The sequence below is a fragment of the Anolis sagrei genome, chromosome 2, assembly GCF_037176765.1.
Source record: "Anolis sagrei isolate rAnoSag1 chromosome 2, rAnoSag1.mat, whole genome shotgun sequence".
Taxonomy (NCBI): Eukaryota; Metazoa; Chordata; class Lepidosauria; order Squamata; family Dactyloidae; genus Anolis; species Anolis sagrei.
Window position 1 is genome coordinate 175516321 of NC_090022.1, and position 13697 is coordinate 175530017.

Below are 13697 nucleotides of genomic sequence, written 5' to 3' on the forward strand. Positions count from 1 at the left end.
CTGGGGACCCCAAGTTGAGAACCACTGGCCTAAATCATCAGCTTCTTATTGATACTCCTTCAAGTTTCGTTCATAAATTATTGATGTAAATTTCTTTATTTTCTTTTTTTATGAATTCCATAAAGTTTCTCCAGTCAGTTTTTTGAGTTTTTACACTATTTTGTGAAATTTTATATGTAAGTATATCCATGTTCATGTGTTGTTAAAGTGCAAAGTATGCAACCCTGCGCAGATGGTCAACGCGACTTAAGCAATGTGCAGTCTTTGAATTCTTGGCAGAGTGTCAACTTCTTCTGTGACGGCTTCAGAAATCTTGTTCATTGTTGGCAGAAATGTATCCAATTGTCTGGAGATTATGTGGAAAAGTGAATAGTGGTAGTTAAAGAGCACATTCTAAGGATTATTTCTGTGTTTGAGTTATTAAAATATTCCCATCCAAACCCAAGTAACGAATGTGGAGGCATTACTTTCCATTCAACACTCGTATAAGAAGCAACTCCTGATGAATTCTCCTCTTCTACCCGACTGTTAAAAGGAACAGGAACCACATTCCTTATTTCATTGGCAACTGTAGGCTATGCGTCTATGTATTTGCATTCTTCAAGTGTGTGTTTTTCATACTGAGCTTTTGAGCACTGAAAAACTCTGTATGCTTTTTCATTGTGTGCCCTTGCTAACATTTGCTTTATGCATTTTGATTGTGTTGCTTTTAGTGTTAGGCCCTTCCACCCAGCTGTATAAAATCCACATTGATGAATAATAATAATAATAATAATAATAATAATAATAATAATAATAATCTTTATTTATACCCCACCACCATCTCCCCAAAGGGGACTTGGGGCGGCTTACATGAGGCCATGCCCATCAATACAGAAACACACTATAACACAAAAACACAACAGAAAATCAGAAAATAAAATAACATAGCATACAAAAATACCAAATGTAAATATACAGCACAACAATACGAAATCAAAACATTAAACCATTAAAATTGAACACAATGGGCAGGGTCAGTTCAAAGATTAAAATTTTAAAACACTTGGGAGATATTGCAGTGTAAATATCAGGAAGGGGATGAACTGGATTATATGGCAATGTGGACTCAGATAACCCAGTTCAAAGCAGATATTGTGGATTATCTGCCTTGATATTCTGGTTTATGTGGAAAGGCCCTTGAATTCCTTAAGAATACAGATAGTTCTTATGTTTACTGCTTTCAGTCTGGCTCCTTCACTGCACATGTGTCTGCAGCATTAATTTGACTTAATTGTTAGATTAATAATTGTAAAAAATTAATTGAATAACTAGTGGAGCCAGCTGTTCTGTTTCTTATTTTGACAATCAAAAGGAAAAAGAAACTGTTTTCCTTTTGATTGTCACTATGAAATAGAATTTTTTAAAAAAGAATACAAGCCTTCTCTTCTACAAGTGGCACATTTATTCCAGTTTTCAAAAAATTACCCATTTTGCAATTATTTCCCAGTTGGGACTATGTACAAGTGCTGCACAGTTGACATAGTGTTGCTGCTGCTGCTTTGTATACATCTATTGCTATGTCAGGTTATAAGAATGCCTCAATTAGTGCAATGATCTGTGGATATTGGTATTTACTGATCTGTGTTTAATTGATAGATGGTTTCAGGCAAAAACCCTTTATTGATAGTGTGCATCTATCTCATTGCCTGCTCTGCTGCTTTTGATGAGTTCTGTTTCTTGTTGCCCACATCCTGGTATTATAGTTTTGGATCTCACCCAAAGACGTCTTGATCTGGATGACTCTTTTGTCCTTTTTTAAAGTGGAGATGACAGAAACACTGATTTTAAGCTCCTTCCTCATATTTCTTCCTATATGTTTTCTCCCCTGGTGAGATCAATCTGGTCAGATATTCTACCATATGAAGCTATGATTTTTCTCAAATTATTTTTCAAAAAAACACAACCCAATCATATTGAGGCATCTAATGTAATCCTTTCCTCAATTGCCAATCCCAGGATGATAACAACAACAACAACAACACTTTATTTATATTCCACCCTTCTCCCATTGGGAACTCAGAGCGGATTACAGCATATAAAAAGACACAGGCAGACATTCAATGCCTTATTACAATGACATACAATGACACACAAATACACAGAAAAAGGCAAAGGCTTCTCCTTTCATTTCTGGCTCTGGAGGTGTTGCTCATATCAGGTTCTAGGGGAGGTGCTCATTTCCATTTCCAAATCGAGGAGCCTGCCTTGTCCATAGACACCTTCTGGTTGTGTGGCTGGCATGAGTGCACGGAGCATCTTTTTGCCTTTCCCGCTGGGGCAGTACCTATTGCTCTACTCACATTTGCATGTTTTCGAACTGCTAAGTTGACAGGAGCTAGGGTTAACAGCAGGAGCTCACCCATCCCGTGGATTTGAACTTCTGACCTTCAGCAGCACAAGGATTTAACCCGTTGCACCACCGCCCTATGAGGATTCTATGAAATGTTGCCATGGCAGTTAAAGTGGAATAATGTTGCTATAATTCTGTAGTATGGAGAAGGGAAGCAAGTTGTGGAGCACAGGAAGGAGAGAGTTTACTCCTCCAAGCAGCTCTTCTTATTCAGTTAGTTAGTTATTTACGACATTTATATGCCACCCTTCTCACCCCGAAGGGGACTCAGAGCGGCTTACTATATATATATATATATATATATATATATATATACACATATACATATACATATACATATATATACACACACACACACACAATATATTATATTATTAGCATAGTACAATATCAGTATTAAAGGTAAAGGTTGTCCCCTCACATGAAGTCCAGTCGTGTCCGACTCTGGGGTGTGGTGCTCATCTCCATTTCTAAGCCAAAGAGCCGGTGTTGTTCGTAGACACCTCCAAGGTCATGTTATTTATTTACAACATTTATATGCCGCTCTTCTCACCCTGAAGGGGACTCAGAGCAGCTTATAAGAGATAGATAGATAGATAGATAGATAGATAGATAGATACATACATACATATGCACACATACATACAATATATTATATTGTTAGCATAGTACAATATCATTATTAAAGGTAAAAGTTGTCTCCTGACATGAAGTCCAGTCATGTGGTGCGGTGGTGTGGTGCTCATCTCCATTTCTAAGCCGAATAGCCGGTGTTGTTCGTAGACACCTCCAAAGTCATGTTATTTACTTACGACATTTATATGTGTCCGACTCTGGGATGTGGTGCTCATCTCCATTTCTAAGCTGAAGAGCCGGCGTTGTCTGTAGACACCTCATGTGGCTGGCATGACTGCATGGAGCACCGTTACCTTCCCACCAGAGTGGTACCTATTGATCTACTCATATTCACATGTTTTCGAGCTGCTAGGTTGGCAGAAACGGGCTAACAGCAGAAGCTCACACCACTCCCCGGAATCGAACCTGCAACCTTTTGATCAACAAGCTCAGCAGCTCAGCTCTTTAACTCACTGTGCCACCATAATATCAGTATTATATATTGCTATATTGTACTGTACCATTATATTGTAATATTATTAGTAATGTTACATGTAATATACAATATATAACTATAATATCATATTGTTATTAGTATTATATTGCATTACATTATAATAGTATAAATATTATATGTATATACAATATATTACATTACATTATTAGCATAGCACAGGAGACAAGGTGGAACTGTTTGCTTTCCCAAATTAATGTTGTTTGAGGTGTTGGCTCTCTGATCCTCTTTCCAAATCTCACCCCTCCAGTGCATCAACTGGGATTCAATAAAGCTCCCAGTGCCATCACTGAGATGCAATGAGTGGTATATCTGATATCAATAGGGTAGCTTAATCCTAGCTTTAAAAGAACTGTCCAAAGTGCTGGCCCATATCTCCAAAAGATTACATATAGCTCCTTTAGAATTGCAATTAAAGCCCATATTTACTGCACCATAGACATTAGAGTAACTAGCTGATAGTGAAGAAGGCTATGTCTTAAGACTGGTGGGAGGCTTAGGTCAGGGGGATGAGGGGGAGCTCTAATGTTGCCTAATTCTGACACTGGCTCCACTCACATCTGTTTCCGTCTCTGCCCACGGCTGAATTATGCCCCTGAGAAAATATAATTTTAAAAATCCTTCAAAGTAGTTTGAAAGCCATCCCCTTTGCTTACACAATATAAGAAAACCGCAATGACTAATGGCTGTACTTATGCTAATGTCCCGTAGAGCAGTTACATTAGGGCAAATTCAGAGACAGGCTTGCTTTCCAATGAGAATAATGATGTGCTGAGTGTATGAATCAGCCGTCAAAGAACAAACACCACTGGCAAGAGCTTTTTTAAATCCTTGAATATATTTTCCAATGACAATATATATAGGACTGTCAGCTTGTTCTTAAATGGCCGTCTCAAGCGCGGTTGGTGGGGACGAGAGAGAGGGCCTTCTCAGTGGTGGCCCCCCGCCTCTGGAATGCCCATCCAAGGGAAATAAGACAGGCCCCGTCCCTCTCCTCCTTTCGTAAGAGCTTGAAGACATGGTGGTTTTCAACAAGCCTTTTAAAATGACCAGTTCTAACTTAGCCCTACACATTGTCGAATATGGCCTTATTCTTCCTACTAGGCCTGGGTAACAACGGAAAAATTTGTTTCTAAACTCGTTTCGTTTTTAGAGGGTCCATTGCATTTCGTTTTTTAAAAAGAATTCCGAATTTTTCTTTAAAATTTTTTCGTTATTTACGAAATTTCGTAAATTTCGAATTGATTCGTTAATGGCGGACGCGATGCGCAATACGCTAAAAAAACCTCCAAATGGGACAGGGGGAACTTCTGAAGCTTCCCTCTCCCTCTGTTGTTGACTGTTGGTGTGATAATTTATTTTTTTATCACTGATAAAACAAACAACAACTATAAAACTTGCACCAGACATACGGAAATAATAACGAAACAATTTCGAAACGATTTCGAACCAATTACGAAACAATTACAAAATAAATTGAAAAATTCGTTTCGATTTTTAGTTGCTCCTGCATGGTTCAATATCGGATCGTAAGCTAATTTAAATACGAATCAATAACGAATTACGAAATTAACGAACGAAACCGCCCAGCCCTACTTCCTACCAATTACACAGATCATTTCCTCTAATCGGCCCCGAAATGAACAGCCAGAGACCCGTCCCTAATATTATTATTTCCTGCTATAGCATTGCACTGAATTTTTGGGATTGCACAAATCTTGGCCCGGCCTTTTAAAAAAATTTAATTGCCTTTAACAGGCAGGATTCTTTTAATATATGCGTGTTATGGTGACAATTTTATGCTTATATTTTGTTTTGTTAATCTTATGGTTATGTTGTTTTTTGTGACGTTACCTGGGAACCACTCTGAGTCCCCTTGGGGAGATGGAGCAGTATATAAATAAAGTTTTATTTGGGTTGTTGTAGGTTTTTTTGGGCTATATGGCCATGTTCTAGAGGCGTTCTCTCCTGACATTTCGCCTGCATCTATGGCAAGCATCCTCAGAGGTAGTGAGGATGCTTGCCATAGATGCAGGCGAAACGTCAGGAGAGAATGCCTCTAGAACATGGCCATATAGCCTGAAAAAGCCTACAACAACCCAGTGATTCCAGCCATGAAAGCATTCGACAATACAAAGTTTTATTTTTTTTATTCTGCTGTCAGCCCCAGCTTCTGCCAACCTAGCAGTTCGAAAACATGCAAATGTGAGTAGATCAATAGGTACCACTCCAGCAGGAAGGTAACTGCACTCCATGCAGTCATGCTGGTCACATGATCTTTATTATTTATTTATTCCGCTGTCAGCCCCAGCTTCTGCCAACCTAGTAGTTCGAAAACATGCAAATGTGAGTAGATCAATAGGTACTGCTCCAGTAGGAAGGTAACTGCGCTCCATGCAGTCATGCTGGCCACATGATCTTTATTATTTATTTATTCCGCTGTCAGCCCCAGCTTCTGCCAACCTAGTATTTCGAAAACATGCAAATGTGAGTAGATCAATAGGTACTGCTCCAGCAGGAAGGTAACTGCGCTCCATGCAGTCATGCTGGCCACATGATCTTGGAGGTGTCTATGGACAACACTCTTCAGCTTAGAAATGGAGATGAGCACCAACCCCCAGAGTTGGACACAACTGGACTTAATGTCAGGGGAAAACCTTTACCTTAAGAATATGGACCTTATTGTTTCATCTGTCTCCTGCCAGGTCAATTTAAAATGGCCAATTTAAAGGAAAATTGAGCCTTTAGGCTGCTGGTGAGGCAAGCTAGACCTGTCAATCTCCAACTAGGACTACTGAGGCTCCTTCTACACTGCTATATAATTCAGATTATCATATCAGATTATTTATTTATTTAAAACATTTATATTCCGCCCTTCTCACCCCAAAGGGGACTCAGGGGCACATCATATACACGGCAAACATTCAATGTCGGGACACAAATTCACATACACATACATAAACATTTTTTTAAAATTATCAAAATATTAAAATGCATATTATCTGCTTTGAACTGGATTATATGAGCCCACACTGCCATATAATCCAGTTCAGAGCAGATCATCTGGATTTTATATGGCAATGTAGAAGGGACCTGAGATACTATCTGATGGGTATATTTATATAAATCAGACTTTTAGTTTCCAGTAGAATAGAGAATTATTTATTTATTTATTTATTTACAGTTCTTATATTCCGCCCTTCTCACCCCGCAGGGGACTCAGGGCGGATTACAGTAAACACATATATGGCAAACATTCAATGCCAGTTTGACAAACAACATTTAACAGACAAAGGCTATTTAACTTTTTTTCTGGCCGCCAGGGGAGCTGCTGCTTTTCATCGTCCATCAACGACACCAATGAAGTTCTTCCGCATTCCACATTCCCCGGAGTCTTCTTTCTTTATGGCCTCATAAATTAGTTAAATTTAGCCTCCCACACAAGGTGGTGCCTTATTTTCCTACTTGACAGATGCAACTGTCTTTTGGGTTGCAAAGGTCGACAACGGGCTACACAATGGCTGGACACCCACTCCAGCCCGGGCTGGCTTCGAACTCATGACCTTTTGGTCAGAGTGATCTTAATGCAGCTGACACTCAGCCAGCTGCGCCACAATCCCGGTGCAGAGAAGACTGTGTAAAGCCTTTTGGATATGCTTTTATGCATCTGCAGCTGTTGCTGGGAGACCTACCACCATGGTAGACATGATAGCCATGTATAAATATGTGAGAGGAAGTCATAGGGAGGAAGGAGAAAGCTTGTTTTCTGCTGCCCTGGAGACTAGGATGCGGAGCAATGGCTTCAAACTACAAGAAATCTGAACATAAGGAAGAATTTCCTGAATGTGAGAGCCGTTCAGCAGTGGAACTCTCTGCCCCGGAATGTGGTGGAAGCTCCTTCTTTGGAAGCTTTTAAACAGAGGCTGGATGGCCATCTGTCAGGGGTGGTTTGAATGCAATTTTCCTGCTTCTTGGCAGGGGGTTGGACTGGATGGCCCATGAGGTCTCTTCCAACTCTATGATTCTATGGGCAGCAAAACTGCTGCATCCCCATTTGAGCAATGGATTTGAAACTCTGAACCCGTCTACACTGCCCTATATCTCAGGATCTGATCCCAGATTATCTGTTTTAAACTGCTAGATAATCTGAGATAAACAAGGATCACATATTGCGATATAGGGCAGTGTGGAAGGGGCCTCTGTTAGAGCCAGATAACTCTTTGGCAACTTTTCTGGCCTTTTCCAGTTAAAGGATCACTCATGAACTTCTCCAAGAAATGTTTGCTCATCACAATCAGTTTCACTTCCTCTGCAGAACATTTTATTTCACAACTCAGAGCAATGCCATGATCTGTATTCTGCGTTTACTTTGTTTTCTAATATTGACTGCTGTTGGCTACTAAAGCTTTAAACTTTCCCACATTATAACATTATAGGTGTCCTTTAGCGGCCATGGATGCAACCTACAGAATCCTGGAATTCAGTAGTTTGGTCAAAAGGACTAGTTTGAAATTTGCCCCACCTAAATTCCAAACTTTAAGCATTACATCATACCATTTCAGATAAGACTTTTTCTCTGCCTCCTTCTCCTAACTCCATAGGGGACAATTTGAAACAGGCTTCCATTTGTAGCTCTTCTGTGTTTTTCCAGTGCTTCAAAGGTTGAAAGACGAATTTCCCAAGTTGCTTCTTGGCAAGACAAGTAGACAGTTGCACCAACCTACCCTTCAAAGCAGCTGCCCATTGGCAATATACAAGAGTATTCCATAACAGACTTCCACACAGCCATCTAACCCAGAATATCAAGGAAGAACGGCCTGCCTCAGGGGAGCGTGCTTGCTCCATCAATGTTCAACATCTACACAAATGACCAGCCACTGCCAGAAGGGACAGAGAGTTTCATCTATGCTGATGATCTTGTCATCACCGCTCAAGCATTGAGCTTTGTGATGGTTGAATAGAAGCTCTCCGAAGCTCTAGGTGCTCTTACAGCCTATTACAGGGAAAACCAGTTGATCCCTAATCCATCTAAAACACAGACATGTGCTTTTCACCTTAAGAACATACAAGCCTCCCGAGCTCTGAGGATTACCTAGGAGGGAATCCCACTGGAGCATTGCAGCGCACCCAAATACCTGGGAGTCACTCTGGACCGTGCTCTGACCTACAAGAAGCACTGCCTGAATATCAAGAAAAAAGTGTGCGCTAGAAATAATATCATATGAAAACTGACTGGCACAACCTGGGGATCACAACCAGACACAGTGAAGACATCTGCCCTTGCTCTATGCTACTCTGCTGCTGAGTATACATGCCCAGTGTGGAACACATCTCACCATGCTAAAACAGTGGATGTGGCTCTTAATGAGATATGCCGCATTATCACGGGGTGTCTGCGCCCTACACCACTAGAGAAATTACACTGTTTAGCCGGTATTACACCACCTGACATCCGCCGGGAAGTAGTAGCCAACAGTAAAAGGACCAAGGCAATGACATCTCCAGTTCATCCCCTGTTTGGGTATCAGCCAGCATGTCAACGACTTAAATCAAGAAATAGTTTTCTAACTACTAAGTTTTCTAACTACTAAACTACTAAGAAATAGTTTTAGCTGGCATTGGACCACCTGACATCCACCGGGAACCAATAGTGAAAGGACCAAGGCAGTAACATCTCCAGCTCATCCCCTGTTTGGGTATCAGCCAGCACGTCAACGACTTAAATCAAGAAATAGTTTTCTAAGATCTACAGAGACACTCGCTGGAACACCTCAGCAAGCGAGAGTCCAAAAGTGGCAGGCTCAAACCCAAAACCTCAGTCAATGGCTGATACCAAAGGAGAGACACCCCCCTGGGCACACAGAAAACTGGGCGACTGGGAAAGCGATAAACAGACTGCGCTCTGGTACCACGAGATGCAGAGCCAACCTTAAGAAATGGGGCTACAAAGTGGAATCCACGACGTGCGAGAGTGGAGAAGAGCAAACAACAGACCATCTGCTGCGATGCAACCTGAGCACAATGGAGGACCTTCTTATAGTAACACCAGAGGCACTCCAAGTGGCCAGCTACTGCTCAAAGGACACTTAATCAACTACCAAGCTTGCAAACTTTGTGTTTTGTTTGTTTGTTTGTTAAAAAATGTAATACAACTGTTTGGTTTGCTCCTGACACGATAAATAAATAAAGGGAGATAATCCACAATATCTGCTTTGAACTATATTATCTGAGTTCGCACTGCGATATAATCCTAGTTCAATGTGGATTATATAAACTGTGTGGAAGGGCCTTTATACACCAGTGGCTCTTCCTTCTTGCAAATGGCCATGTGGCCATATGGCTATCCCTTCTTCTTTGAGACCTGCATTACCTTATGGCACCCTCTCTTCCCAAGAAAGAACTGCTCCAGAGAGGAAAAATACCTCTTTTCAATTGTTATCCTTTCTCTGCCTCATCTTTTTTTCCTTGTCTTTTCCCCCAGGTCTTTGGCTTCCTGAACTTGGTGCTTTGGCTGGGGAACCTGTGGTTCGTGTTCAAAGAGACGGGATGGAGCGCCCCCTTCATGAAGTACCCCCCTGCCCAGGAGAAACCACCGGCACCCGAGGCTTATGGCGACGCCTACAACCAAGCCCCAGGCTATGGACAGCAGGATACTTATGGGCAGCAGGGTGGCTACCAACCCGACTACAGCCAGCAGGGCTACGGTCAGCAGGGCGAGTTCGGCCAGCAAGGTGGCTACGTCCAAGGCGGGCCCACTTCCTTTGCAAACCAGATGTAGGCGGGTGAGTAATGGTTGGGTGGGCTGTTGGGAATTGTGGGAGCTGAAGTCCGAAACACCTGGAGGGCCTAAGTTTGCCTAATCTAGTAAATCAAAGGAAGTCATCAAAGCGTCTCTCTATTCTGCTTTGGTTAGACCTCACCTGGAATGCTGTGTCTAATTCTAGGCACCACAATTCAAGAGAGATATTGACAAGCTGGAAGGTGCCTAGAGGAGGGCAATTTAAATGATCAAAGGTCTGGAAATCATGAATTCCTATGAGGAGAGGCTTAAGGAGTTGGGCATATTTAGCCTGCATAAAAGACGTTTGAGAAGAAACATGATTGCCATGATTAAGTATTTGAAAGGTAGAGGGATCAGGCTTGTTTTCTGCTGCCCTGGAGACTCTGAGAGCAGTGGGTTCAGTTCTTGGGACAATTTGTTCAGAAAGGGATTGCCTTTGCCTTTCTCTGGGCACCACAATTGAAGAGAGATATTGACAAGCTGGAATGTGTCCAGAGGAGGGTGACTAAAATGATCAAGGGTCTGGAGAACAAGCCCTATGAGGAGCGGCTTAAAGAGCTGGGCATGTTTAGCCTGAAGAAGAGAAGTCTGAGAGGAGACATGATAGCCATGTATAAATATGTAAGAGGAAGTCAATAGGAGGAGGAAGCAAGCTTGTTATCTGCTGCCCTGGAGACTAGGACGCAGAACAACGGTTTCAAACTACAGGAAAGGAGATTCCACCCGAACATTAGGAAGAACTTCCTGACCGTAAGAGCTGTTCAGCAGTCGACCTCTTTGTCTCAAAGTGTAGTGGAAGCTCATTCCTTGGAGGCTTTTAAACAGAGACTGGATGGCAATCTGTCGGGAGTGCTTTGATTGTGCATTTCCTGCATATCAGGGGGTTGGATTGGACGGCCCATGTGGTCTATTATTTTATAATTAGGCAAGCGAAGCATGTGTGCATAATTGATATTAGTTTGTAGTTTTGCACAGCACAATCTTCACATTATGTTTGTCACCTTGCTGGCAATACCTCTTTCACTGAAAATGGAGTTATAGCAATGTAATGAAAGGGTCCTAAGTATAAATATGCTGTCTTCACTGTAAAATTAGGTCAGTGGTTCCAATCCAGAGTGGGTTGAACTCCCTCTGTCAGCTCCAGCTCCCCATGCAGGGACATGAGAGAAGCCTCCCACAAAGATGGTAAAACATCAAACATTTGGGTGTCCCCTGGGCAACATCCTTGCAGATGGCCAATTCTCTCACACCAGAAGCGACTTGCAGTTTCTCAAGTTGCTCCTGACATGAATTTTTTTTTTTGTAAAATTATACATTCCAGGCTTAGGCCCCTTCTAAGGTAAAGGTAAAGGTTTTCCCCTGACATTAAGTCCAGTCATGTCCGACTCTGGGGTATGGTGCTCATCTCTATTTCTAAGCTGAAGAGCCGGCGTTGTCCGTAGACACCTCCAAGGTCATGTGGCCGGCATGACTGCATGGAGCGCTGTTACCTTCCCACCGGAGTGGTACCTATTGATCTACTCACATTTGCATGTATATTCCAGCATATAAGACGACTGGGCATATAAGATGACCCCCAACTTTTCCAGAGTTTGGGATATACTCGATGTATAAGACTACCCCTCTTCCAACGCACACCAAATAAAAATTTATAAAGCATCAGATTTGATTTTAATATGGTAATTTTCCTATTATTGTACCTCCATCTCTAAGACGACTCCCGTGTATAAGATGACTCCCACGTATAAGACAACCCCTGACTTTTGAGATGATTTTCTTGGTTAAAACGTAGTCTTATATGGTAGTTTAAAATATTGTTAAAGTATCTACAGATGTAAAAGCTGTCATTCCTCCAAGAAATTATCATTTGATAATGAGACTTTTTTTCATACCTCTTGCAGGAACACAAACACAACAATAATAAATGCACAGCCTTTCAAAGCAAAGTAGTTAGTATTCTTTCACTTCTTGATCCCACTGATAAATAGCTGTGCATGTGTCTAAAATGGACTGGGGTGATTATTAGGGACACATTTCCAATATCCCCGTGATGGAGACCCCATTGCACAGTTGTGTACATCAGCTGTGTAGAAAAACGCCCACACACATCTGGACTGCAAGGAGCTGGGTCTCTGTCAGCATACACAGCATGACAACAAACCTTTGGGATTATCGCCGATAGATAATCAGCTTTTCTGGCCTGCACTGAGAGAATTGGAATTTGTAGTCTACACAAGGCCAGCAAGGCTGTTAAGCCTCACTTGGACAAACAGGACTGTCCTCTTAAATTCATAACAAACGCAACTACTAGGGGAATGCAGCATCATTCTGGATTTTGTCGCAAGCACTTGGCTCCCGTCCTCCTCAATCGATCTTGAAAGGCCAAAAGTGTTCAATGGCTTCATCACTGCCTTTACTGAAGATTAATCCTCGATTCCTGAAGTCCAAATAGCCACCTTCCTAGGCTGCATCCACTCTAGAATGAATGCAGTTTGGCACCCTGGCTTAATGTTATGGAATCATGGGAGTTGCAGTTTTACAAAGTCTTTAGCATTCTCTGTCAGTGAATTCTGAGATGCACCAAACAGTTAAAGTGATGATGTTTGCCATAGATGCAGGCGAAATGTCAGGAGAGAATGCCCCTAGAACATGGCCATATAGGCCAAAAAAACCTACAACAACCCAGTTAAAGTGACATCAAACTGCATCAGTTCAACAGTGTAGATTCACCCTTGTTTCCTTATCATCCATTTGAACATTTTTAAGAAAACAGTTCTTTGCCATTTCCATTGATCTGGATGTATGAGTAAAGGGTGGTATTTGGTTCAAGATGTAACCATATGAATAATGTGTTGACATGTGTGCAATAATACAATCAGGAATACTATATTATCCTATTATGCACAAAACTGTACGTGCCTTCAATTTATTATTATTATTATTATTATTATTATTATTATTATTGCTACTACTACTAGCTGTCCCCTGCCATGTGTTGCTGTGACCCAGTCTGTGTATATGTGTTTTGTGAGTGTGTATGTGTATATATATTTGTGTATATGTATATATGTGGTTTTGTGCATGCATTGTAATTTTTTATTTTTTTGGTTTTTTAAGTCTCTTCTGCTGTGTTTTTCAGTGTTTTATGAGTGATGGTCACTCATTGGCCTGATAGGTGTATTGTGTCCAAATTTGGTGTCAATTTGCCCAGTGGTTTTTGAGTTATGTTAATCCCACAAACGAACATTACATTTTTATTTATATAGATTATTATTAGAAAAATAACAAGATGAGTCCACAGCAGACAAGATCACTCTGCTGGCTGTTGTATTGGATTACACATCGGACACTTCCCAAGCGTCTAGGACTGTGTGAATAATGCGTGCAGATCCCAG

General features: G+C 41.3%; 1 protein-coding gene across 1 annotated transcript in view; it reads left to right on the forward strand.

Moving 5' to 3' along the window:
- Nucleotides 1-13697, forward strand: part of SYP (synaptophysin) — a 61985-nt gene that overhangs the window by 43381 nt on the left and 4907 nt on the right. Inside the window, exon 6 of the mRNA XM_060763219.2 lies at nucleotides 10003-10303. Within this exon, the coding sequence (XP_060619202.1) occupies nucleotides 10003-10299 (297 nt within the window). The 3' untranslated portion in view covers nucleotides 10300-10303. The remainder of the gene's footprint in view (nucleotides 1-10002; nucleotides 10304-13697) is intronic.